Source organism: Leucopleurus acutus (genome assembly GCF_964270905.1).
Source record: "Leucopleurus acutus genome assembly, chromosome: 1".
Taxonomy (NCBI): domain Eukaryota; kingdom Metazoa; phylum Chordata; class Mammalia; order Artiodactyla; family Delphinidae; genus Leucopleurus; species Leucopleurus acutus.
In genome coordinates this window covers 47,065,675-47,092,561 of record NC_139142.1, presented here as the reverse complement: position 1 = coordinate 47,092,561, position 26,887 = coordinate 47,065,675, and the positions used below count along the sequence as shown (strand labels likewise).

Genomic DNA, 26,887 nt, shown 5'->3' with positions numbered 1-26,887 from the left:
CTCTCCAACATTTGTTATTTGTGTCCTTTTTGATGATAACCATTCTGACAGGTGTGAGGTAATAGCTCACTGTAGTTTTAATCTGCATTTCTTTAGTGATTAATAATGTTGAGCATCTTATTTGCCTGTTGGCCATTTGTGCATCTTCTTTGGAAAAACATCTGTTCAGGTCTTCTGCCCATTTTAATTGGGTTGTTTATTTTTCTTGATGTTGAGCTATATGAGGTATTGGATATTAACCCCTTATTGGTCATATCATTTGCAAATATTTTCTCCCATTCCAGAGTGTTCCACCTATGTTTTCTTCCAGTTTTGTGGGTTTACACTTAGGTCTTTAATCCATTTTGAGTTTATTTTTGTATCTTGTGTTAGAGAAAATTCTAATTTCACTCTTTTACATGTAACTCTCCGGTTCTCCTGGCACCACTCATTGAAGAAACTGTCTTTTCCCCATTGTATATTCTTGTCTCCTTTGTTGTAGATTAATTGATGATAGTGCATGGGTTTATTTCTGTTCCATTGATCTATGTGTTGGTTTTTGTGCCAGTACCCTACTGTTTTGATGACTGTAGCTTCATAGTATAGTCTGAAGTCAGGGAGTGTGATTCCTCTAGCTCTGTTCTTCTTTCTCAAGATTGTTTTGGCTATGCAGGGTCTTCTGTGTTTCCATACACATTTTAAAATTATTTGTTCTAGCTCTGTGAAAAATGCCCTTGGTATTTTGATAGGGATTGCACCGAATCTGTAGATTGCCTTGGGTAGTATGGTCATTTTAACAATATTAATTTTTCCAATCCATGAACATAGTATATCTTTCCATCTGTTGGTGTCGTCTTCAATTTCTTTCATTGGTGTCTTATAGTTTTCTGAGAACAGGTCTTTTACCTCCTTAGGTAGGTTTATTCCTAGGTATTTTACTCTTTTTGATGTAATGGTAAATGGGATTGTTTCCTTAATTTATCTTTTTTGACAGTTTGTTGTTAGCGTATAGAAGTGCCAACAGTTTTCTGCATATTATTTTGTACCTTGCAACTTTACTGAATTCATTGATGAGCTCTAGCAGTTTTATGGTGGTGTCCTTAGGATTGTCTAGGTATAGTATCACAACATCTGCAAACAGTGACAGTTTTACTTCTTCCTTTCCAATGTGGATTCCTTTTATTTCTCTTTCTTATCTGATTGCTGTGGCTAGGACTTCCAATACTCTGCTGAATAAAAGTGGTGAAAGTGAGCATTCTTGTCTTGTTCCTGATCTTAGAGGAAATGCTTTAAGTTTTTCACCACTGAGCATGATGTTAGCTGTGGGCTTGTCATATATGGCCATATATGTTGAAGTATGTTCCTTCTATGCCTATTTCCTGGTGAGTTTTTATCATAGGATGTTTACTATTTGAACAAATGTTTTACCTGAAGTCTTAGCCAGTGCAATACGATAAGAAAAAATAGTTTTAAGAAATGGAAAAGATCTGTTTTCATTTGCAGGTCATGTGATTGTCTACACAGAATATACAAAAGAATCTACAGAAAAATTACTAGAACTCTCAGTTTTTTGGTTTTTTTTTTTGCTTTTTTTTTTGGTACGCGGGCCTTTCACTGTTGTGGCCTCTCCCGTTGCAGAGCACAGGCTCTGGACGCGCAGGCTCAGCGGCCATGGCTCACGGGCGCAGCCGCTCCGTGGCATGTGGGATCTTCCCAGACCGGGGCACAAACCCGTGTCCCCTGCATTGGCAGGCGGACTCTCAACCACTGCGCCACCAGGGAAGCCCTAGAACTCTCAGTTTTAATGCATGTAGTTTTGCATAACTACCACCATGATCAGGACACAAAACTGTTCCATCACCCTAAAAAAAACTCCCACATGCTGCACTTTAGAACTCAACTCCCCACCTCCAAACCCTGGCAGCCACTGATCTGTTCTCTATCCCTATAGTTTTGTCTTTTGCAGTACGTCATATAAATGGAAGCATAAATTATATAACCTTTGGGTTTCACTTCTGTGATGTTGTGATATAAGAAATACATATTTCGTCCTTGTCCCTGGTTCTGACACAGGGTTCCAAAAACCCTTTTAAGTTCCTGAGTGATAGGGTGAAAGGAATGTCTTTTATAATTCATAATGAGCCTCTGCCAATCCTAACTAAGTATATGCTAATGAGCTGACTCCTAGAGAATGGGGGCTGGTTGCCAGAGGAACCAATTTTGAACTTTCTGTCCCATTCACCAACCTCTGGGAAGGGGAGAGGGGCTGGAGGTTAAGTTCAATTGTCAATAGCCAATGATTTAATCAATTATGCCTACATGATGGAACCTCCATAAAAACCCTAAACAACAGGGGTTGAAGGGCTTCTAGGTTGTTGAACAAATGGAAGTACTAGAAGCATTGTGCACTTGAAGACGACATGAAATCTCTGCACCCCTTCCCCATACATTGCCCTATGTAGCTCTTCATCTGGTTGTTCGTCTGTATCCTCTGTAATAGTCTTTAAACGAATAAATGTAATTTAAACCAGTAAATGTAAGTACAGTTGATCCTTGAACAACATGGGTTTGAATTCTGTGGATCCTCTTATATGCAGATTTTTTTCAATAAATACATACTACAGTACTAGACCATCTGTGGTTGGCTGCATCTGCAGATGGGGAACTGTGAATACAGGGTTGGAATATAAGTTTATACTTGGATTTTTGACTGGGGCTGAGGGGGATGTTGGTGCCCTTAATGTCTGTTCAAAGGTCAACTGTAAATGTTTCCCTGAATTTTGTGAGTTGTTCTAGTAAATTACTGAAGCTCAGGAGGGGGTCGTGGGACCCCCCCCCCCCCAATTTATAGTCAGTCACAACTACAGGGGACAATCTGGAACTTGTGATTGGCATCTGAAGTGGGCAAAAGCCTCGTGAGACTGAGACCTTAATCTGTCTATACTATCTCTGAGCAGTTAGTGTCAGAAATGAATTAAATTGTAGGACACCCCACTGATGTCCACCAAGAACTAAAGAATTGGCTGGTGTGGGGAAATCCCCAACATATTTGGTGTCAGAAGTGTTGAGAAGAGAGAGAAACAGTCGTGTTCTTCCTTTAGCTTCTTTCACTCAGCATAATGCCTTCAAGATTCCATTGCAGTAGTTTAAACCTAACAGAAAATTACAGACGTAGGGGTTTTATTAAATGTTAATTCATCCAAGTTATCTATTGATACATTCCTGAGCAGCCTAAAATATTTATCTGGGTGAATGGAAAAAGCTCAAAAGATAATGTTACTACACCAGAACTTTACATATGAGCTGTTGCTGCTGAGAAGTCTTCTTTGGTCACAATCTTTTTTTGCTGTTGTTGTTAAACGCATTACAACTTTGATGTCACTTTGGTTTATAAGCTATAACTGACATTCCTAACTGACTATGAGGCAGAATCACAGACTAGGAAGAAACTTTGGAAATCATCCAGGGAGGCAGTTCAGATGAACAAGGGCTCTGGTATCGTGCAGACCTAGATTTTTGCCTGCCATTCTTCATTAAATTCACATTTTACTGAGTTTCAGTTTCCCTATTTTTTTTTGTGTGTGTGTGGTACGCAGGCCTCTCACTGTTGTGGCCTCTCCCGTTGCGGAGCATAGGCTCCGGACACGCAGGCTCAGAAGCCATGGCTCACGGGCCCAGCCGCTCCGCGGCATGTGGGATCTTCCCGGACCGGGGCACGAACCCGTGTCCCCTGCATCGGCAGGCGGACTCTCAACCACTGAGCCACCAGGGAAGCCCTTCCTATTTTTAAAAGAGAAAATAAAAGTAGGTATTTCATAGATTTGTGAGAAAATTAAATGAGATACTCCAAGTAAAATGAACCACAGAGTGCCAGGCACATAGTAAAAGCTCAAAAAACAGCAGCTGCTACAATGTTCAGTACAACTCTCTCATCTTTCAGATTATGTAAATAATCAACCTAAACATTCTATTTTAATGGTCTTAATATTCAAAGGACAAAACTTTGTGTAAAGAAAGATGTATATATTATATAATTTCTCTATGTTAGATTATAATTCACCAGCCCAAGGAATACAGGAACAACAATAAAACAAAAGGCCTGAAGGCTTCCCTGGTGGCGCAGTGGTTGAGAGTCCGCCTGCCAATGCAGGGGACACGGGTTCGTGCCCCGGTCCCGGAGGATCCCACATGCCATGGAGCGGCTGGGCCCGTGAGCCATCGCCGCTGAGCCTGTGCGTCCGGAGCCTGTGCTCCACAACGGGAGAGGCCACAGCAGTGAGAGGCCCGCATACCGCAAAAAAAAAAAACAAAAAAACAAAACCCTGAGATTTTTATCTTCCAAATATATGGGAAGAAAATTATTAGGAAGAAAATGTAAGCTTATATAAAACTGTGGACAACAAATGTTTTAAAAGCATTGACGGGTCACTTCTCTGTCAAAAACTTTAGAAAACATTTTGTTCCCTTCACTTGTCTCTCTCCTTCCCCCCATCCACAGAGGGCATGCATAAAAACTGTGTTATCTGTGAAATCTATACAGTGGTCCAAAACGACATAAGTTGATGTAATTATTTTTTTTAAATCAATGGATTTTATTTTCTTAAATAATCTAGAACAAAGAGTGAGTATAACTCAAGACATAAATTAAAGACACTTCATTCCCAATGAGCAACACTTTGTTGCCTGACTAAATCATTTAATTTTTAAACAAAATGTACCTCCATCCAGAGTAAGTTTTGACCGCCACTCAACAGGCAGAAATTCAACATGTGTTGCATGGTTGGAAAAATGCCTTTCTTCTATTTTTCTTGCAGCCTCTCTCATCCTAAAAAAACCAAACCAAAACAAAACTTTATCAGAGTAACTTCCCATATGTATTTACATGGTATAAAATGTCTTTAATCATAACACTTCCACTTGCTTATAACTTTGTCCAATTATGTTTCAATTACTCCTACACTGTGCAACAGTTTGTAATACTAGGATACCTTCATTTCAAAACTATTTTCCTAAATTTGCCATCTATGATTTCAAATATTACAAGCTTCAATATTATATTCTAAATAATTACATGTATAAATCTTTAGAAGAGAGAATAGTATAATAAAATACCCCAGCTCCAAATATTAGCACATCGTGACCTGTTATTTCATCTATTCCTCCACTTGCTCTCCCCACAATATAGATTTTTAAATTTTATTTTGAAAGTTAAGGTACAGCAAAATTGACTTTTTTCCTTTTGGTGTCAACTTTATAGATTCGTGGTTAGCACCACTACAGTCAAGATACAGAATAGTTCTATTATCAAAAAAAACTCCCTCAGGCTATCCCTTTATGTTAGCACCCTTCCCCCATAATATTTTAAAGGAAATCCCAGATATCACAGCAGTGCATCTATAAATAGTTCAGTATATATTTCTAAAATGTAAGGAAAACATAACTTATTCAGAACTACTATCATACCAATCCTTCATTTCAATAATTATGTTTAGAGGTCCCATTTTCCCAGTTAGACTATAGATGTTATTTTATAATAACATAAAAAATATTTTTTTACACTTTTGAATTGAGCTCCGAATACAGTCTATGCATTGCAATTGGAAGATATGTCTCTCAAGTGTCTTTTAATCTATAGATCGCTCTCTCTCTTCTTTGGCTTTGTAAGTCTGTTTATGTTCTGTAGAGTTTCTGAGAGTCTGATTTTTTAATGACTGCATCCCCAAGTGTTATTTAACATGTTCATTGCTCCCTATTTGGTAGTGAGATATAGCGGCCTGATAAGATTCAAGTTCTATTGTTTTGGCAAGACTACTACTCCATAGGTATATATACCTGGTTTTCTCTCTTTTTGGTGACACTAGCAGTTGTTACGATCACTGCTTATATCCGTTAATTTACTATGATTGCAAAAAAGTGTTTTTTAAATCCCATCACTCCTTATACTTCTGGAAAGAGAAATTTCCTCACATCAAGTACCGGCTGCCTTGTGATACAATCAAATAGTTTCTGTGTGAACTGAGAAAAGGCAGGATAAATGGTTAATTCTTCTCTTTTATTAACAATTAAATACTGAGTTGCTATAAGGTTTTATATTTTTTGACATCATTCATTACTAACTCATAGATTTAAACATATTTGAAGTATTCCAACCCACTGTAGTTATTATCCTTACGGATGCTCAAATTGTTTCCGTTTTTGGTCAGTGAGTCTCTTCAAGTTGACATGTGTCTCTTTGACACGACCTCAATAGTTTGGTTTTTTTTTTCAACAATTCAGTGGCTTTTAGTATATCACTGAATTGAACAGCCATCACCATTATCTAAGTTCAGAACACTTTCATCACTCCCAGAAGAAACACCATACCCAGAGTACTCACTTCTGATAATTCCTACCTCCAGGCCCTGGCACCATAAATCTACTGTGTGTCTCTCTGAATTTGACTATACTGGATTTTTTCAGATAAATGGAACTATAATACATGGCCTTTTGTGTCTGGCTTCTTTCACTTAGCACAATGTTTCAAAGTTTGTCCATGTTGTATCATGAGTCACTACTTCTTTGCTTTTTATGGTTGAATAATATTCTACTGTATGAATACACCGTTTCTGCTTATCCATTCACCAGCTGATGGACATTTGAACTGTTTCCTTTTTTTTTTTTTTGGCTATTATAAATAATGCTGCTATGAATATTAACAAGTTTTTGCCTAGATGTATGTTTTCAATTCTCTTGGGTATATACCTGGAAGTGGAATTGTTGGCTCTTATGCTAACTTCACATTTAATTTTTCTGAGGAAGTGCCAAACTGTTTTCTAAAGCAGCTGTTCTATTTTACAATCCCATCAGCAACATGAGGGTCCTAATTTTTCCACATCCTTGCTAATACTTGCTATTTCCCATCTTTTTGATGAGTCATCCTAGTCGTCAGCATGAAGTGGTATGTCTCTGTTCTTGAATTGCATTTCCTTAATGACGAATAATACTGAGCATCTTTTTATGTGCTTATGGGCCATCTGTATATTTTATTTGGATTACTGTTTATTCAAATCCTTCACTCATTTAAAAAATTGGGTTATTTATTTTATTATTGAATTTGTAGGTGTTCTTTATATATGTTAGATGCTAGACCCATATCAGATTTATGATTTGCAAATATTTTCTACCATTTTGTGTGTTGTCTTTACTTACTTGATAGTGTTCTTTGAAGAACTAAAGTTTTAAATTTTGACAAAGCCCAATTTATCTTTTTTTTTCCTTAGTGGCTTTTACTTTTAGTGTTATATATCAGAAACCATTGCCTAACCCAAGGCAATGGTTGTAAATCACAAAGATTTACTCCTATATTTTCTAAGAGTTTTGTAGTTTTAGCTTTTATATTTAGGTCTTTGATCCACTCTGAATTAATTTTTGTATGTGGTATAAGGTAGGGGTTTCACTTCATTCTTTTGCATGGGGATATCCCGGTGTCCTAGCACCATTTGTTAAAAGGCTATTCTTTCCTGATTGCATTATTTTGGTATTCGTGTTGAAAATCAACTGAACTCTCAATTCTATTCCATTGATCTAGGTCTATCTACAGGCCAGCCAGTACCACAATGTCTTGATTACTATAGCTTTGTAGCAAATTATGAAATTGGGAAGGGTAAGTCATCCATCTTTATTCTTTTTCAAGATTGTTTTGGCTATTCTGGGTCCCCTGCATTTACATGTGAATTTTAGGATCAGCCTGTCAATTTCTGAAAAAATGATAGGTGAAATTTTAATAGGGATTGTGGTGAAATTTGTAGATCCATTTAGGAAGTACTGGCATCTTAACAACATTAAATCTTCTAATCCTCAAATGTGGGTTGCCTTTTCCATTCATTTAAGTCTTCTTTAATTTCTTTCAATGGTGTATTATAGTTTTCAGTGTAGAAATCTTACACTTCTTTTGTTAAACTTATTCCTAGGTATTTTATCCTTTTTGATGCTATAGGGAGTGGAAATGCTTTAATTTTCATTGCTAGTGTAGAAATACAATTGATTTTTTTGGCCACACTGCACGGCTTGTGGGATCTTTTTTTTTTTAATTTTATTTATTTTTGGCTGCATTGGGTCTTTGTTGCTGCACACAGGCTTTCCCTAGTTGCAGCAAGCGGGGGCTACTCTTTGTTGTGGTGCATGGGCTTCTCATTGCAGTGGCTTCTCTTGTTGTGGAGCACAGGCTCTAGGTGCACAGGCTTCAGTAGCTGTGGCTCATGGGTTCTAGAGCACAGGCTCAGTAGTTGTGGCACATGGGCTTAGTTCCTCTGTGGCATGTGGGATCTTCCCAGACCAGGGCTCGAACCTGTGTACCCTGCATTGGCAGGCGGATTCTTAACCACTGTGCCAGCAGGGAAGCCCTCCTCTATTTTTAGAAGTTCTTTATATTTAGAGATATTAACTGTTCATCTGTGATACAAGATGCAAATGGATTTTCTCAGTTTGTCTTATTTCTTTTTTTTTGCCATATGGTTTTTTTGGGATTATATATTTATCAATATTTTCCCTTAAGGTCTCTGGATCAAGTTATAGTTAGGACAGTTTTCTCTATTACTAAGGTACATAAGAATTCAAACTCCCCTCAATCCTACCTTTTAAATCCATAGTATTTGTATGGTTTCATTTCTTAGGTTCAAATGTGATCCCACTGAAATTTATCTTAGTGTGAAAAATGGGCCCAATTTAAATTTTTCCATATGGCTGCCTAGCTATCCCAACACACTATTTGTTAAAAGTCTATCTTTCTCCATTTCTAGTATATTTTTATTTTTAAAATTATTTGTTTGTTTATTTATTTATTTATGGCTATGTTGGGTCTTCATTGCTATACAGGCTTTCTCTAGTTGCAGCGAGTGGGGGTTACTCTTCGTTGTGGTGTGTGGAGCGCACAGGCTTAGTTGCTCTGTGGCATGTGGGATCCCCCCGGACCAGGGATTGAACCCATGTCCCCTGCATTGGCAGGTGGATTCCTAACCACTGCGCCTCCGGGGAAGTCCTTCTCGTATGTTTTTAAAGCATTATTTACAATATGATTATATTTTATTGATTATCTACCACCAAAGTTGCCATTTAAAAAGTCTATGTAGATTCTAGGTTGTGAAAAAGAAAATCTGCTTCCATTAACATCACTGAAAATAAAGATGATAGCCAAAACTTCAGACTCTTTTATTACCACATTCTAAAAAGTTTTTTTTTTTGCCATCTTTCAAGTATTCAGCTTTAAGAAATTTGAACATATACAAGAAGGAATATATTTTAAGATTTCTAATATTATTCTATGCACTTATTCATTTTTGATGGCTATATAGCTCATATATATTTCATTATGATATAATAATCAGGAAGTGGTATGTATGTTGCTGTCTGAATGTACAAAATAATAAAGAAGTTCATTTAGGCTAGTGGTTCTCAAACATGCATATACTTATTTTTTCCCCCCTCCAGGGGACAAAGACAATGTCTGGAGACTTTTTTTGGAGACATTTTTGGTTGTAACAACTAGGGGTTCTATTTGCATCTAGTGGGTAGAGGTCAGGGATACTGCTAAATATCTTACAATGTATAGGTTAGCCACCCGTAGCAAAGAATTACCTGGTCGAAAATGTTAATAATGATGAGGCTGAAGAACCCTGATTTTGACTTATAAACTCAAACACTACATTTGTTTAAAATACTGTCCTCTTCTACAGTAAACTGAGACAATCCTCTACTCCATAGGATCACTATCATAGTTCTCAAATGGCCACATATGTAGATACTTTAGGCAAGCAGGTATGTCTACTAAATCACTTGGTTGTAATTAACTGGAGTGACACACACACACACACACACACACAAAAGAGGGGCAAGGGGAAGGAAAGGAAAGAAAGATGAAAGAAGATAATCAGGGATGGAGGAAAAAAGGGAGGGACAGAGATAGAGATAGACAAATAGATAGGTAGCGAGAGAGACAGAGAGAGCGGGAGAGAGAGAACGCACACGCTATGTCCCTACTATTGCCTTACTAAAAATAATAAAATCTGTTTCCTAAATATATAGGTCTTGACTACATGAGAAACACTGAGACCAAGGAGGGATGGAGGAAACAAGAAAAAGGAATGATTTAACAATATTATCCTACAGCTCAGACTTAACCCATTACTGTGCAGCTGTAACGCCATGCACAAAACTCATGATTTCAGTTCTAAGCTTATTAAACTTCCATGTTCTCCCACTAGGCAGTGAATGTTTAGTTCATATTTTGAAAAAGGAAGGAAGAGATTAATAGCACCTGAGAATTAGCATTTAATTAAGGATCATTAAATAGCTCTGAAAAAAAAAGTCTTTATAATTCTTCTCAATTAGGAAAACAATCAATTGATAAACTAACTGGTTTTAAGAATATATATATATAATATATATATATATAATATATATATATGAAAGGAGGGCAATAGAAAATCATGCAAATAATATCCAAGATACATTTTTTTACACAAGAAAGCAATGTCTAGAGTGTATATAGTATGCTGCCTTATGAGTGAAAATAATCTGTATTTTGTCTAAAGAAACTCCAGAAGAATATAAAATAAATAACATTGCTTTGAGACACAAGGATGAGTGACACTGGGGGAAGATGGAGACAGGAAAGGCGTCAGACGTTTTTCACTCTATACATTTTCCTGATTTGATTTGTGAACCATGTGAATGTATTTCCTATTCAAAAAATAAATCTTGTTGACATTCTTGTTTGCTGTGTCCTCCCAGTTTTTTCTGTACCTATGGGTCTACACCAATTTATTAAAAAATTATTTTGCTATCATTTTCAGTGAGGATTTAGGAGGTAATAAGATAAGCTATGTGTTAAATCTGCCAGGCTTAACTAAAAGTCTCTTTTTACTCTTCTAAAATTGTAGCTTTAAAATTACTAATTTGTAAAGCAATTATAATCCAATAAAGATATTAAAAAATAAAATTACTAATTTATTCTATTAGATATATAAGTTCAGTAAAGATTTCCCTTGTAATAAAATGCCACAAAAAGTAAATCCAATTGTATTTAAAATACATTCATCTCTTTTAGTAAACCAATTCTGATATTCCTAGAAGTTGTCTATAAACTTTCTTCTCAACTCATTTAAATAATAAACATATTTTGCTGGAACAAAACTGATTAAATCCAGTTTGAATTCATTTGCACATTCACTAAAATAAGGTAAGAGGCGAAAATCTCTATTTCCAGGCCTCTGGGACATGATTTCAAGAGATCCTCAGAGAACAGCAGGTTGCCAAAGAAGTGGAGTGTGGTAACCCCTTATTCTATGTTGCTCATTTCAACAGTAGTCTCACAAATCAAATCATAAGTACAAGCAAGCTTCAGAGTAGCAATGACAAGGATGAAGTTAATTTTACTTTCTTTAAAGTCCTGAACAACTAACTTAGGAATGGTAGAAAGCCGGGGAAGGGTAAGAAATCCTTTGAACTTTCCCATCTATTATTGAGCAGAATTCCTTTCTGTTTGAATATTTTCCATCAATTACTAATTTATGTGAGGAGTTTCCCATCAAATTAACCTGTCTCTGCAGAAATGATGGCCATCTTCTCTGTAGTGAACACTTTTTTTTGAGTCACCTTATATTTACTCATCCTACTTCCAATGGTAGCTCTTGATTTTTATCTGTGGCTCTACCTCTCCCTATGGTTATGATGAAGCCAACTTCCATCTGATTCTAGGGTGATGACAAGTTTTGCAGATCAGATCATGGCCATGCATAGACTCAGGCAGTTGGAGGTGATACCATCAGTCACTGAAATGCATAGACTAGCAGGGACTTCTGGAAAAAAAGACTTTTCTTCTTGAACTCGAACACAAGATGATATAAACCACATCTGGAACCACAGGAGACGTCTGAAAATAGCTCAAAAATGAAGGCAAGTAGAACAGATAGCAACTGGATTGATGACTTGTTTGGCAAATCTTAGACTTGTCAGTTTTATGGGCTACTGAATCCTCCTTTTGAGTTAAGTTTTCCTTCACTTGCACCCAAAGAAATGAAGCTGGTACCTTTCCAATTATCAATAGCTCCAGAGAGAACACGTTATTAAAACTACTTCTCAGGTTCCTTAGATAACCAAGCAAAAAATTAGCATCTTGACACAGAACATAATATAAATGTTGTGGGAAGTAATGTGCAAATCATCAGAAAATAAAATCAGAATCAGAGGGAAGAGATCTCTGTAATACAAGCTATGGAGATTGACAAGGATCAGGATGGCCTAGAAGTATCTGACAAAGAGTTTTTTTTCCAAATTGAACTGTATTTTTATTTTAATCCATGAGCTGGCATTAAGAGGTATTACAATAAAAAGTGAAACAGAACACTGTATTATTATAGAGATACTGCTGAGGACACAGTTCCTGGTATCACACAGTATTTGCTTTATAAGGACTCAAGAAATACACTTACTTGAAGCTTCAGAACCTGATAAACTGTGTTCTCAACAACTGATTTGTTCTCATCGTATTATAAATCTGATAAGATTTTTCTTTATACTGGCTGCTAGCTCAGAGCCAAGTTTGTGGTGGTACCCTTAACTCTAAAATTTCCTTTTTACACAGTCCTAAACATTTTTGAAGCACAAATACAAACATCCCTCCCCCCAACAACATCTTAAAAATTTTTTAGAATAAAGCTGAATATAAATAAACGCGGTAAATAACCGGCCTGGTGTGTTGGCAAAGCACCCACTGTTTCTTCTCCATGTAAAATTTAGAGTTCAATTTCCTCTGGTTGTAATTACTTGGACAAGTTAAGCTGCTGACTGGCAACTTAAACAATTCTTAGCTTTTTCATAATTATACAGTATTCTCAGTTTCTGCAATTCAGAGAGTAACATACAAACTTCAAACCAGACTTTTTTCTTGCTTTCAACCTCAGTTTAATGTAAACTAACAATATATTAAGTTAAAAAGGCTTTCTTAAACCTCTTCTCCATGTTATGGAGGAAAAAGAATCAAATAAATATCATCATCATCATCTAGATATAATCACTCTCAAAATCTGGCCCAGAAACCTACTCTACAACTTAAACACATAGAATAGTTGGTACTGAAGAAGCATGTGGCATAACGATTAAACTCTATTATAGCCTGGACAAAAGTTTGGACTCTGACTAGATGGAGAATGTATTCATCAAAGAACTCACATGGCTGTATTTTTGATAATTCTTCCTTGGTCCATTTTCTGCCCAATGCCATGCACAACAAATACAATATGGGCAGTCTGTGATGGCTTGTCTTCTAATGTGGCTTCTTCTACATAACCTCTATGAAGTCTGGTCCCACTACTTGATGCTGTAGGAAAATTATGATTCTAAGTTTATTGTTTATTACAGAAATAGCATTTTCACAATATATTGAAAAAATAAAGAAATAAAAGGAATACTACGAAAAAATTTCACTGGGTTGGGGGGGATAAAATTTGTAAGATAAGTATTGATTAGTTCTAATATAAACTGCTGAACTGGACATGACAGCGAAGCCAGAAACCATAAGGCAAAAGGAAAGAAGAAAGGATGAACTGAACACATAAAAATTAAAAACTTCTCTACAATGAATGTATCATGAAGCAAAGATAAAAGACGAATGACAAACTGCGAAAGTTTTTGCAAAATATGACACACAGTAATAAGTTAATTACGTAAGCATACAAAAAGAACTTATTCATCAAAAAGTGAAATGAATCAACCAAATAGCAAAATGGGCTAAAGATGTTGATAAAGTAACTCACAAAACAAATACAACTGACTAATGAACATGTAAATATTCAAGCACATCTATTATCAAAGAATTAAAAATGAGACAGTAAAAAAAATTATCAGACTTAGAAAAAATTTTTGAAAGATTTTTTCATAATGCATTCACCTCCTCCCCAAGTACCAGTCCCTCTTCTCTTTTCTTTTAGTCAAACTTGTTTAAAGAGCTATCTATTCTCACTGCCTCCATTTCTTCAACTTCTACTTAAACTTCAACCCATGCCAATCTGGTTCTGTCCCAGCAATCCATCTAAGTCACCGATGACCTACATCTCACTAGATCCACTGAAAAATTTCCAGTCTTCATCTTTACTGACACTATATTTCAACTGCCATGTTTTATTTCACAGCACTGCCTCAGGTTTGACTGCTTTTGTGCTTTTAGAAGTAAAAAGTGTATTTATTAATCTTGCCAGACCATTCTAAATATATAATTATTCATTAATGAACACATGTTAACTCAGTCACCTTAAAAAGAGTTTAACAGGGTAGTAACTGGCACTAAATTTAATACATACTTAAAAAATACTAAAAATAAAACCTGGATCATCTATTTTGAACATAAGAGAAAAAGTTAGATTCCCAACATTTTGACAAACTCTAGTAATATTTAACAAATACCTTTAGAAAATCCCAGTTTTTGAGTAACTGTTCTTGCAATTTTAGATGTTGTTGCATCACTATAAAGATACACTTCATCCACACTGTGCCAGTCCACGTGGTTTCGACTCAACTTGAAACTATGAATAGCTGTTGCAAAAGGAAAAACTAATTTGAAGGTCTCCAAGACAAACTTCATTTGTGTGAAAATTATAATACACAGATTTTTTGAATCAATATTTTAACTCAGTTCAATAAAAAACTATTTCATTGAAACATATATTGATGTGAAACAAGTAATGGATAGGGACTTTATAAGTTATTAAGCATGCTACAGGAAAAGGCAACTTGTTGGAACAACATGGAATAAACTGGCTTAACTACCATAATTTTAACCTCTATAGGAAATATCCTCTGATTATTAAAGAACTGCTTTCCCAGGTGATGTGGCCATTCCTTAGGACTAAGGGATATACACCTTCATGAAAGTTCTCAGTACAGTTGACATAGAAACTTAAGTTTCATTTCTTCTGTTGATTTTATTTTTTGATCTGTGAAAATTTCACTCAGCACAAGATAAAACAAGACTCAGATGAAAAAAAAATTATCTTTAAACTGGGAAGAGCATCATCTAATTTATTAGAATATAAGGTATTTTTGGAACGGATACTAAAGCCAGTTATCACTGGATATTGCCCACCATAACAGAGCTCCAAGGTTGAAAGATCTTTTAACAAGAAATAAATTTTTTCCTACTATCATGTTCAAATTAGTATGGTTATTTCATTTCTGTAACCGAGGTATGCTTGGTGAAAATGAGCTCTTTAAAAAAAAAAAAAAATGCAAACCTATATCCTTCAGGAATACGCAAACTCTGTGAGGCAGGGACATACCTTGGTCATTTTGTATCACTAGCACCGAACACAGCCATAGCACAGTACTTGCCACATATCACAAATTTAGTAACGTTTGTGGAAGCAACAGTTAAGAAAATTGTCAAAACTTGTCCACCAATTCACAGTTTGATGTCTTACTGTCTGAAGGACTTTAACTTTTCCTCTTTATCTCTTGTATAGAGGTAAGAAAAATTCACATACCTTCAGAAAACGAGCCACCTTCAAATCACTATGCCTAATTTATTTTCTTAAAATCCTCTTTAGGCAAAAATATTATCTCCCATTATATATAAAGACATACAGGTACAAAGGGATTAAGTGACTTGCCACAAAGCTAGTTAGTGACAGAGTCCAACTCTCCTGATTTGAAGATGCTAACTATGAAAGGATGGAGTCCTGGTCAAGATCTAAGATCATAAGACATTTTTGTGAAAAGCTATTTCTTAATAGAATACATAGAAAAGCAAATCATTGCCAGGAAAATGTACTTCTGAGTTATGGTACAAATGCCGCTTCAAAAATTTACGAAAAATCTATTTATATCTTACTTACCTGCCAGGACACATTACTAATATTGAACACAAGACCAAGATGCAATTAACATAACAAACATGAATAACATCTTCAGTTGCAAATAAAACACAAAACCAGTGTACAAACTCAGGTTTTAAATAAAAGAACTTTTCATAAATTAAAAAAAATCTTTTGCAAGAGTTTAATAATTATTTCCTTTTCTACTTCTATGTCTGATCCAAGTCAGTACTTTAAGCCTTTTAATCCAATGTTTCAAAACTGCATTTTGTTAAAATAGTTTTGAGCAACATATGCTTAAAACATTAAAACTATAAGACCAAGTTAAGCCAACAAAATTTTGTTTCTCTCTAAACCTTTGTGTTGTCTTAAAGCATCTTAATATTGGTGAAAATTCCATTATTGAACTATACACATTGTTTGCAAATGTTTACACCACTTATAATTAACACTAAGCAAAATAATACAATGGATACATTTCTAAACTACTAGTAATTTCTATGCTCTAAATACAACCGAATGCTATAAACACAACTGAAAGCTACAAGCCAGGAATATAACTACATGGAGAAGTAAAACTACAATTACTGTACCTTGGGAACGCTTTCGTTTAAGACCTGCCGCATCTGTACTCTCCTTATATCCTCTCCATTTGAACAGAGAAGGGAGGGAGAAGGGAGGGAGGTGGTAGACAACTAAGAAAGCAAAAACACTGAGCTTCAAAGTAAATTTTAAATGAGGTTTTGCCTTTTTGTTGTATTAACTTTAAAAAGTGAGTTGTATTTGACAAACATTATTCTAAATGCTTTATTTATATAATTCCTAATTAAAAATCAGTGCAGCAAAATGTTAGTTTAATAATGTTTATCAAATATATGCTCTACTTTTACTGAAAGTAAAAAAGGCAAATGATATCTAAATTTATCAATTAAAGACAACTATGTGATCACCATTTTTAATGTCTTTGTATAGATGGAATAAAAAAATAGAACACGGCATTTTTGTACGCATAAGAGATTTATAAACCACATCTTTACAATACTAAGGTTATTTACTCTCACCAAATTTGTGACTATGACACAGCCAACATCTGATGTGCAAACTGAAAATGCAATAAATAACCATCTAATGAAGCTTTCCTAAGAAGATACCACAGTATACATTCCACCAGACGCTTTCCCTTACTGAAGTGTAAATAGAGCCTTCCCACAGAACAAAATATTCTTTTCACAACTCTGTTCAAGTTGTTAAAATACTTTTAAAAATGAAACTTTTCCCCCCCAAAATTAAGTTGAAAGCTCTACTTTGAACTGACTTATTAGTGACAAAATAATGAAAGATTTGTTAGCAACAGAATGACAAAAAAAAGTCATTAGTAAAAATGTATGCTGTGACATCTTGTAAGTGTAAAACAGACAACAGAGTAAAGCAGACAACAGAGTAAAGCCAGACATAGACTTGGTATTTGGTAAATCAGTAGATAACCTTAAAGTCAACTCTTTCCCTGTCAAATATTGCTAGTTATATATCAATAAATTTCTTTACATTTTAAATAAGCATTTATTTTTAAATCCACTTAGAATTGAATCTTAAAATCATTTTCTTTACCGTTCAGTTAATCACAGAATCTTTATGATTTAGCTTAAATTTATGTTCTAATACATTTGATTTTCATCCTCACTCCCTTCTACATTAATGTGACATTCAAAGGTTAAACACTGCTCAAATACAAAAATACTTAATTCCCATTGTATAGTACTAGAAGTTAAAAAAGAAACCTGCTGTTATATACAGATAAGGTATATTTAAAGATATATGTGATAAAGGTAATTGAGAAATGCTTATGAGGCACTTAATAACTTTAACTGTATGTAATTAGATGACTATAAAAAAGTATAGACAAGAATTAAAAACTGGGTTGTAAAATCAGGATTATGAAAACATCTCATTGTCATAGAGGGGTGGAAAATGACAACCAAAGTAATTTTCTTCACTGAACATGTTTCTTCTTTCATGTGCCTTCTGGTCAGTTACTGAGGAGTAGATGTATCACTTGCAAGAAACATTTTCACACAAAAAAAATCCTTAGGAAAAAGCTAACATAACAAAGTAGATCAAATTTGGCATAAACTTGAGACTGTACTGCTCAAACAAAACCTAGATTTTATTGTTCTACTAGTAAAACTAACATGAAACAATTCCACATTTACTAAAAAAGAACTAGTGGGAAACACATGGACCACCTGATCACACTTAAAATTACATAAACACTTTCTAAAAGTTAGTCAAGATACAAAAATGAAAGGCTTTTTTCCCCCTAAAGGAATACTAATTTAAGGATTAACATAAAGCCAAACATCCCCATATACTAAAATCACAGAAACATATTTTTAAAATTTTCACAAAATTGGATAGACATGCTTCTTTACCTTCTTCTCATATTTAATTCTTATTTTCACTTGAAGATCATTTGCTTTGTTACAACATCCTCTAGCACAGACAGCTTAACTTTTTTTCAACCCAAAGCAAAGGATAAGTACCACCATAAGTACACTAGAGACAAAAAGGTTTACTTTCATTCCAACAAGGATCACTAAAATAAAGTTTTAGTTAAGAATTCTTATATAGTGTTAGCAAAAGTATGCATAAACACAAAATGCAACTAAAATGCTAATTAAATGCTAACATTTAATAAAACTTTTCATTTATGTATTAAAGTCTTACAAAGCAATGAAAAAGATTTTAAGTACTAAAATACAGTGTTTTCAATAAATTTCTGTACTATAATTCATCTCTTAAAGAAATGTTCTTCATTATATAATTCTGAAAGCAGAGTATCAAAAAAGGGGGTTGCTGGGCTTCCCTGGTGGCGCAGTGGTTGAAAGCCCGCCTGCCGACGCAGGGGACACGGGTTCGTGCCCCGGTCCGGGAGGATCCCACATGCCTCGGAGCGGCTGGGCCCGTGAGCCATGGCCGCTGAGCCTGCGCGTCCGGAGCCTGTACTCCGCAACGGGAGAGGCCACAACAGTGAGAGGCCCGCGTAACGCAAAAAAAAAAAAAAAAAAAAGGGGGGGGGTTGCTGATGATATACTACTTCCTAGAATAGAATAACTCTATTAACTTTTCCCTCTATAAAAGCTGGTAACCTAGATAATCTCAACCGCAAGGGAAGTAGGCTTGCACATCTCAAACCTACCAACTATAATGAGAAAACTTCTGTCAATCTTCTTGGATCTCAGAGAAATTAAATTAAATACATTTATAAAAATTGATAACTAAAAGCTAGAAGGTGGGAGTCCTCTTAGTCACCAAAGAGAAAGGAAAAGAAAAGCCGATTAGAAAGGGTTAATACTCCTTCCCTCTCCCCACCCCGGCCCTCCCCCTTTTAGACTTTTGAAATGATATATTCACAGTTTGGGATATCCTTATCCAGCAATAGGATAGGCACATACACTACATGCCAAATTGTTAAATGCTGTAAATCCTTAGAGATCCACCAACACTTGTGCTGTCATAGCACCCCAAATTAGCCTGAACAGTAAAAAGTCCATTTTTTTCTTTTACTTTCAGCCTACCTGTGATTTTATATTGAATGTGACTCTACTATACAGCATACAGTTGGATCTTGCATTCCTAGCAAATCTGTCAATCTCTGTTTTTTAATTTAAGTGTTAGTTCACTTATATTTACTATAGTTTTGATATGGGTGAATTTAGGTCTACCATTTCCCATATATTTTCTTTGTTCTGTCTGTGTTTCTTGTTTCTCCTTTTGTTGTTTCTTTTGGATTAACTAAATATTTTTTACTATTTCAATTTCTCTACTGGCCTTAAGAAAAAACAAAACACCTTTTTATTGTGGAATAATTTTCAACCTACAGAAAAGTTGCAAAAATAGTACAGAGTTACCATAATATCTTTCACCCAGCTTCTCCTAATGTTAGCATAACTAGAGTACAATTATCAAAAGTAAGAAATTAACATTGGTATAATACTATCAACTAAAATATTGACTTTATTCCGATTTCTCCAGTTTTTCTATTAATGTCCTTTTCTGTCCTAGGATACAATCCAGGGTACCATGTTGTATTTTGTTGTTATGTTTCCTTAGTTTCCCCTAAACTACGACAAATTCCTCAGTCTTTCCTTGTCTTTCATGATCTTGACACTTAAAAAATTTTTTTCAGCTTTACTGAGGTACAATTGACAATATTATAAGACATTGAAAGTGTATACTGTGTTGATTTGACATACATTGTGAAAGGATTCCCCCCATCTAAATATGACCTTGACACTTCTGAAGAATACTGGTAAGTTACTTTGTAGAATGTCCCTCAATTTGAGTTTGTCTGATGTTTTCTCATAACTGGATTGAGGTTATGCATTTTTTGACCAGAGCAGATGCAGAACTACCCATTTAGTTCAACCATTTTTTTTTTTTTTTACTGATTACTGCTTGCATAGATAAATTATAAAATGAGGGAAATACTACTCTAGTACTTTTGAGTATTTACAAATTTACTTATTTGAAGGCCTGGTTTTATTTGTATGATTCATCCCCAGTGAACTTCTAGCTTTCATTTGTTAGGCTGCTAGATAAACATTTCCTAGCCTAGGAGGTGGGGTGGGAAGAGAATCATTTTTAATTTTAACTCTCAGAGAAAATGAAATCTAAATCACAAAATATAATTATACTTTGGGGGTTTATCTTTCTTTGAATGATAAAAAAGTTATGCTAAACTTCAATCGATCATTCATTCCTTCATTCATTTATGGCTATGTTGGGTCTTCATTGCTGCGCGCAGCTTTCTCTAGTCCCGGTGAGCGGGGGCTACTCTTCATTGCAGCGTGCGGGCTTCTCATTGCGGTGGCTTTTCTTGCTGTGGAGCACGGGCTCTAGGTGTGCAGGCTTCAGTAGTTGTGGCTCACGGGCTCTAGAGTGCAGGCTCAGTAGTTGTGGCACATGGGCTTAGTTGCTCCGCGGCATGTGAGATCATCCCGGACCAGGGCTCGAACCCATGTCCCCTGCATTGGCAGGCGGATTCCCAACCACTGTGTCACCAAGGAAGCCCCAACAGATCTTTTTAATTCAATGCTTACTTTGAGATTAGTATGATAATTAATAAGGAGAGAATAATAAATATATTCAGTGTATTTGTGGCAATAACTACCCTAACCAAGACATAGATAAGGGCAGAAGAAAAAGGAATTAGTATTTTATTTCATTAGTATTTTATTTTATTTCATTAGTATTTTATGTCCTTCAAGGCAAGAACTCTGTTAAGTTTCTTAGGAATTCCCCAGAGCACTTAAAAAGAGTTCTTGAATATAGTACTTTAAAATTATTTTAAATTATTAAATACGGGATTGTACTCTATTGTATACTCTACAATACAATAATTGTATTGTACAATTTGTACAATTTTGTACAATTGTATTGTACAATTTTGTACAATTGCACAAAAATATTGTACAATTTATTGTACAATAAATACTCTATTGTACATCCTTTTTCAGAATGTTTAACATGCACTGTCTACTTTGTTACCTTGTACTTACTCTTTGTAACTTCTCATCTGCAGGCTTTGTCATCCCCAAAGGTTTAAAACTCCCTGAGAGCCAAAACCCTGTCTGTTTCTTTCACAAAAGTAACTGGCACAGTACTATCTGCACAAGGAATATTCAAAATCTTCTAACAATATGAAGAGTCAAGGCTTTATCCTATGTACATGAGAAGATTTAGGTGGAAAAGCTATTTTCCCCCCTCAGATTGATAAAATATGACACTTCAGAAGCTTGGAGGTAAGAAGTGAAATAATCAAAAAATTGTAATACTTTTTATCTTTGTATTATAAATTTGAGTTATTTTTCCAACAACAGTAGCTTTTTGGGAAGCAGATGTTCTTTCATTAAGACCAGTGATAATTTTCAAATGTACTCCAGAATTTCCCATAATCTTCAAAGTCAAAAGTCACATTTTAACACATGAATGTATGCTTTACATAATACTAAATAATAAATAAAATGGCTGGAAATTCATGACAACAGTATATATACTGAATTGAATTTATAACCTTTGTTGATAACAAAACATGCTGATGTTTTATGTCACAGTATATTTAAAAAATCAATTTTTCTTCCAATGAACCTCAAAAGATCATCATTTTGGAAGATTACAATACAAAAGTGTTCTAACAGTTTAACAATTTTCTGTTATTACTAATTAGAATTTTACCACTCTTTAAAGCTAGCAAAAAATACTACTATATATAATATCCTAGACTGATACTCGAGAATTGACACAGACTCAAAGATATACTCATACAAACTATGTTCTTTTATCAGACTTATTTAAGTGACTGGATCATAAAATTAGGGCACTTTGAAGAAATCTGAAGTATGCTGCTCCATTTAACATTTCAGATTCCAAGTAGATGGGATCTAGAGATGAAACAGAGCTGATGACTAACTTCCACAGGGAGAATTAGCAAATGGAAAAGAAATGCTTTGAACACAGTATGAGAAAGGGGACAATATACTTATATTTTTATTTTTCATACTCATCCTTTTCCTCCTCCAAGCTCCTGGGTTTTTTCCATGCATTAATAGTAAAGAATTTGGGTGGATAAACTGGGTTTGTCAAGGTGAACTGCCATTTTTGAGGCAAGACTTAAGGAGAATTAATAGAAAGGAAAAAATCCAGAACTCAGCCTTTCCCAATAGGAATGAAATTTTGAAAAGAGTTCAGTCTTTCAAATACTATGAAGTAGGCTTTTGTGGTTATTTTGATAGTGGTGATGAGAGGTTCCAAAATATTTCAGTCACTAATAAAAGATCAGAGATATACAAAATCTGCTATCTGTGCTTTAACCAGAGTATTGTCTTTACGGCAATCTGCAGGAATATAGATACAGCTCTGCTTTATAGATACTGAACTGTTATTTATATATTGATTTGTAAGAACCTTGAGCTTGAATTTCACAGTGAAATAAGAACATAGTTGACTCCAGGGATTAGCAAAATGAAATATTTAAAATTCCTAGAATATGGTATCTGGCACATAATAGACATTTCTTAGATCTAATTACCAATTTATTTAGAAGCCACCATTTTCCTCAATTATGCAGACTTTTAAAGGTACAGAGATATTTTTACTTGGTATAAGCTAAAGTATACAGTTTCCCTGCATGTGTGTGGTGTGTGTGTGTGTGTGTGTGTGTGTGTGTGTGTGTGTGTGTGTGTGTTCAGAGAGAGATAAAAGAGTAAGGAATAGGAGAGAGAAAAGACTTGGAATGTTATTAACAATAAGGGGGAAAAAAGTCAATTTAAAGCTTATTGTTTTGTAATTAATTATGTTATGTAATCAATTGCTCCCAACTACATAATTCATTTTTTCCAAGCTGCATTCTGTGAATTACTTGATCAATATTGAGTTTTTCTGCTTTATAGATGTTTTACAAGGAGAAGGAAAAAAATCACTTAATTCATAGTTTAATTCACTAGATTAAGTAGGGCTTGCCAAGAAACTTCCCAAATAAAGGCAAGCATGGATGAAGAAACACTTTTAGGAAAAAAAAAAAAATTAGAGAAATCCACAAATTCTCATCTACCTGTACTGTTATACTCACCGGAATAGCTGATCCCACTGCCTGCAGTAAATGGAACAACAGAAGTATTTTTAACTTTACCACACATTTTGAATTTTACTCAAGATCAGACACATAATGAAACATGGCAATCTTGGCTAGTATATAAGTATTTTAAACTATTGAAAGAAAAACTATCCAAATGCCAAATAAGGAAATATAAGGAGTAGACTGTTTCAGACTAAAAGTTGATACGGTTATCAATATGGAGACACCTAAAAGGGACTTATACAAAAGAAATTAAAGTTTTTTAAACTTCAGGAAAAGAACCAACATTAAAATATTAGCAAAACTGCTCTTTTGATATAATGACAAGGGATTTTTTATAAGTTCAATTTTCTTTGATGACTAAAAAGCTACTCAAAAGAACTAATTCAGAGAGCACATTATAACAATTTGTACATTTATAGTAAATCATGTGTCACGTCCATGAAAACACATATTAAGTAAAATAAAAATGGAAATAGTTCAGAAATTTATAGCAGTTTTAAATTCTAAAATAATAATCAAATGTTTGAAATAATCAAATTGTATAAATTCTAACACTTCTGAATTACTATTTTAAACTTAGGAACCACTCTAAACTTTATCAACAACTTACTTGGTTTACAAAACATATTAAATATATTAACTGGTCTTACCATCTTTTCCATCTATGGGTTTTGACACTTCAATATCAAAACTTTCCTGCATCTGCTGACCTCTAAAACAGCTAAGATGTTCTTGCTCAATTAAATTACTTTCTTCTTCTTCTAGCGGCTGCCAAGTACCATCAATAAACCACTGTCCACGCATTACTGGTATTTTATCGGACTCTGAAAAGGGAAATCACAGAATTATACGTTTTAGGATCCAACCTCTCAGGAAGTGAAATAGTAACTACAATTTTATATTTTACTACTGCTGTGGCAAAAACAGACTTTTGTGATCCAATAGAATCATTTAAAGTTTTAAATTTCAGACACCAAGCCACAGTATATAATTTTGCTTACAACATATAATCTTACTTGTATTAAATAGTACACGTAAAAGGTACTTTGGCATTAGAAAGGGAGAGGAGCGTTACCTATGTAACTGAGGCCCCAAGTAACCAAAATTAGTAGGCTAAGGGGTTGACAAACTTCATGCAAGACTCCAGTGATAGTTCCAATGTCTTAGAAAATATTGAGATAAATTTCTACAAGTAGTTTAGAAATAATGCGTATTGTCATAGTGTGGTACATTTTTTAGGGCTGCCTTGGAGGTCAAGGGCTCCCAGCGAGTATACGGGAATAAGTGAAACTTTTAATTACAGTAAATTCCTCAACCATTTCAGAAAAAAAACTGAGAAAAAATTTCTTTGAAAAACTGAACATTTCTTTGATTAAACAGTGTCCCATAAACCTAAGACTTTTAGTTGCTATTTATAAACCACAACTGTTAGTTAAGTTGTCTTGAATCCTTTAAAATAACTTTTTTAAAAACCCATAAAGCAAAAATAAAATTGAAACAACAAAACCCTAAAACTAAAAAGCAAAATTAAAAAAAAAATGAACCTTACTATACAGAGTTGGTGGTTTAACCACATATAGAGAAGTTATTTCAAGAGGATTCAAAACACAGTAATTTGTATATATGTATTAGGATATACCCCATGTACAAAAAGAACTGCAAACATATCTTAAACCTTTTGCAGTAGCTATGCTGTTATAATTGTAATAATATTGGTATTGTTAATTTGAAACTGTAGATTAAGATGAATATATTAATTTTATTCATCATTAGAATAAATTAATATAAGAAACCAAGATTTTTAGCACAGGTAAAAAGAGATACAAATATAAAAATCAAAGAAATAAATCTGTATTTTAAATTTCAATTAGAAATGTCAGCATGAAATAAAGATGTATATTTTCTATTTAAAAAAAATTATCCTAAGCTCTGTGTGCCAAAAAGGCCTAGAAATAAAGACCAACCCCGTATAAGTGAGCACTCCTGATATAAAGATCGTGATCTCTAAATATCATTTCCTTAAAGAAACGGCCAATTCCTGGTTTGAAACAAAATTTACTAGATGATCCTGAAACATCTTGTACCAGACTTATACTGTGATGTATTCAAAATCTCCCATTATGTGTTTCTAATTCTTCTTGCGTTATCCTTTATTCTGCTATAGCAATTCTGCTATAGTCAGATGTTTGCTGTGTTATTTGGTGGATAGATACTCAAAAATATAAATTCGTTGAGAATTTTGGGTTTTAACATTATAAAGTACACTCTGTTGTGTTTGATGATTTTTTGCGTGTGTGCTAGATTCTACTTTGTCTATCAAGATTACAAACCCCCTGAGCTTCCCTGGTGGCGCAGTGGTTGAGAGTCCACCTGCCAATGCAGGGGACATGGGTTCGTGCCCCGGTCCGGGAAGATCCCACATGCCGCGGAGCGGCTGCGCCCGTGAGCCATGGCCGCTGAGTCTGCGCATCCGGAGCCTGTGCTCCGCAACGGGAGAGGCCACAACAGTGAGAGGCCCGCAGACCGCAAAAAAAAAAAAAAAAAGATTACAACCCCTGCTTTCTTATCGCTTCCATTTGCCTGTGATGTTTTTGTACATCCCTTTATTTTTAACCCTTTTCTCTGTTTTAGATTGTCTCTTGTATACAGCACAGAATTGGGTTTTGCTTTATGAACCCATTTAAAATCTTTTAATAGGTGAGTTAAGCTCATTTATGCTTACTGATATAACTGATATGTTTGAACTCTCTTTTTCTATAATTACTATTTTTTATTATTCTTACCCTCTCTAGTTGATGATTTTACTTACTCTCTCTAGTTGATGATTTTGCTTTTCAAAAAAATTATTTTGGTATTTAGGAATATTTGCAGTTTTGGTTCTAGGGGTTACCTTCACACATGCATGTGTGAGTATGAATGTATTTTACAGTGTCCTAAGTCTCTTTTTTGTTTATTTAAACTTTTATTACCTGGTCTGTCCATTTTAAGTGGTATCCAAAATTCCCACTTATTACTTATATAATAGAGAATGATCTTATTCTTTTTCCCTTTCTCTCTCTACCCACTTACATATAACAATTACACCCATGTCCCCACCACTGTTTTAGTCTTGGATCTACAATATATTAAATTCTCACTAAAGATTTCTTAAATTCTTTCATGTTCAAAGCTGCTTATCTATAGCCTTGATACTTGAAGGACAGGTTGGCTACCTTGAACTTTGTTTCCTTGAGTTTTAAAAAATGCTCTACTGTAGCCTTCCTTTGTATATCATTCTAGAGAAGTCTGACGTAAGCCTAATTTTTTTTATTAGTAATGTGATTTTTTTCCCCCCACCAGGAGGCCCAGAAAAAAATTTGCCTTTAAAATTACTAACAGTTTTACTAGTCTTTAAATTCTAACAGTTTATGACTCAGAGTTCATTGCTCTG

General features: G+C 34.6%; 1 protein-coding gene across 3 annotated transcripts in view; it reads right to left on the bottom strand.

Annotated features, from left to right (window-relative positions):
• Positions 1-26,887, bottom strand: part of DDHD1 (DDHD domain containing 1) — an 84,587-nt gene that overhangs the window by 26,157 nt on the left and 31,543 nt on the right. For 2 of the 3 annotated variants that reach the window (XM_082853066.1, XM_082853067.1), the window contains exons 2-5: positions 24,108-24,281; positions 14,416-14,544; positions 13,186-13,333; positions 4,698-4,804 (exon numbers count right to left, since the gene is read on the bottom strand). In XM_082853066.1, the coding sequence (XP_082709192.1) occupies positions 4,698-4,804; positions 13,186-13,333; positions 14,416-14,544; positions 24,108-24,281 (558 nt within the window). Of the gene's footprint in view, positions 1-4,697; positions 4,805-13,185; positions 13,334-14,415; positions 14,545-16,414; positions 16,517-23,448; positions 23,470-24,107; positions 24,282-26,887 lie in introns of all 3 variants that reach the window. The other variant, XM_082853068.1, reaches the window with a different exon arrangement.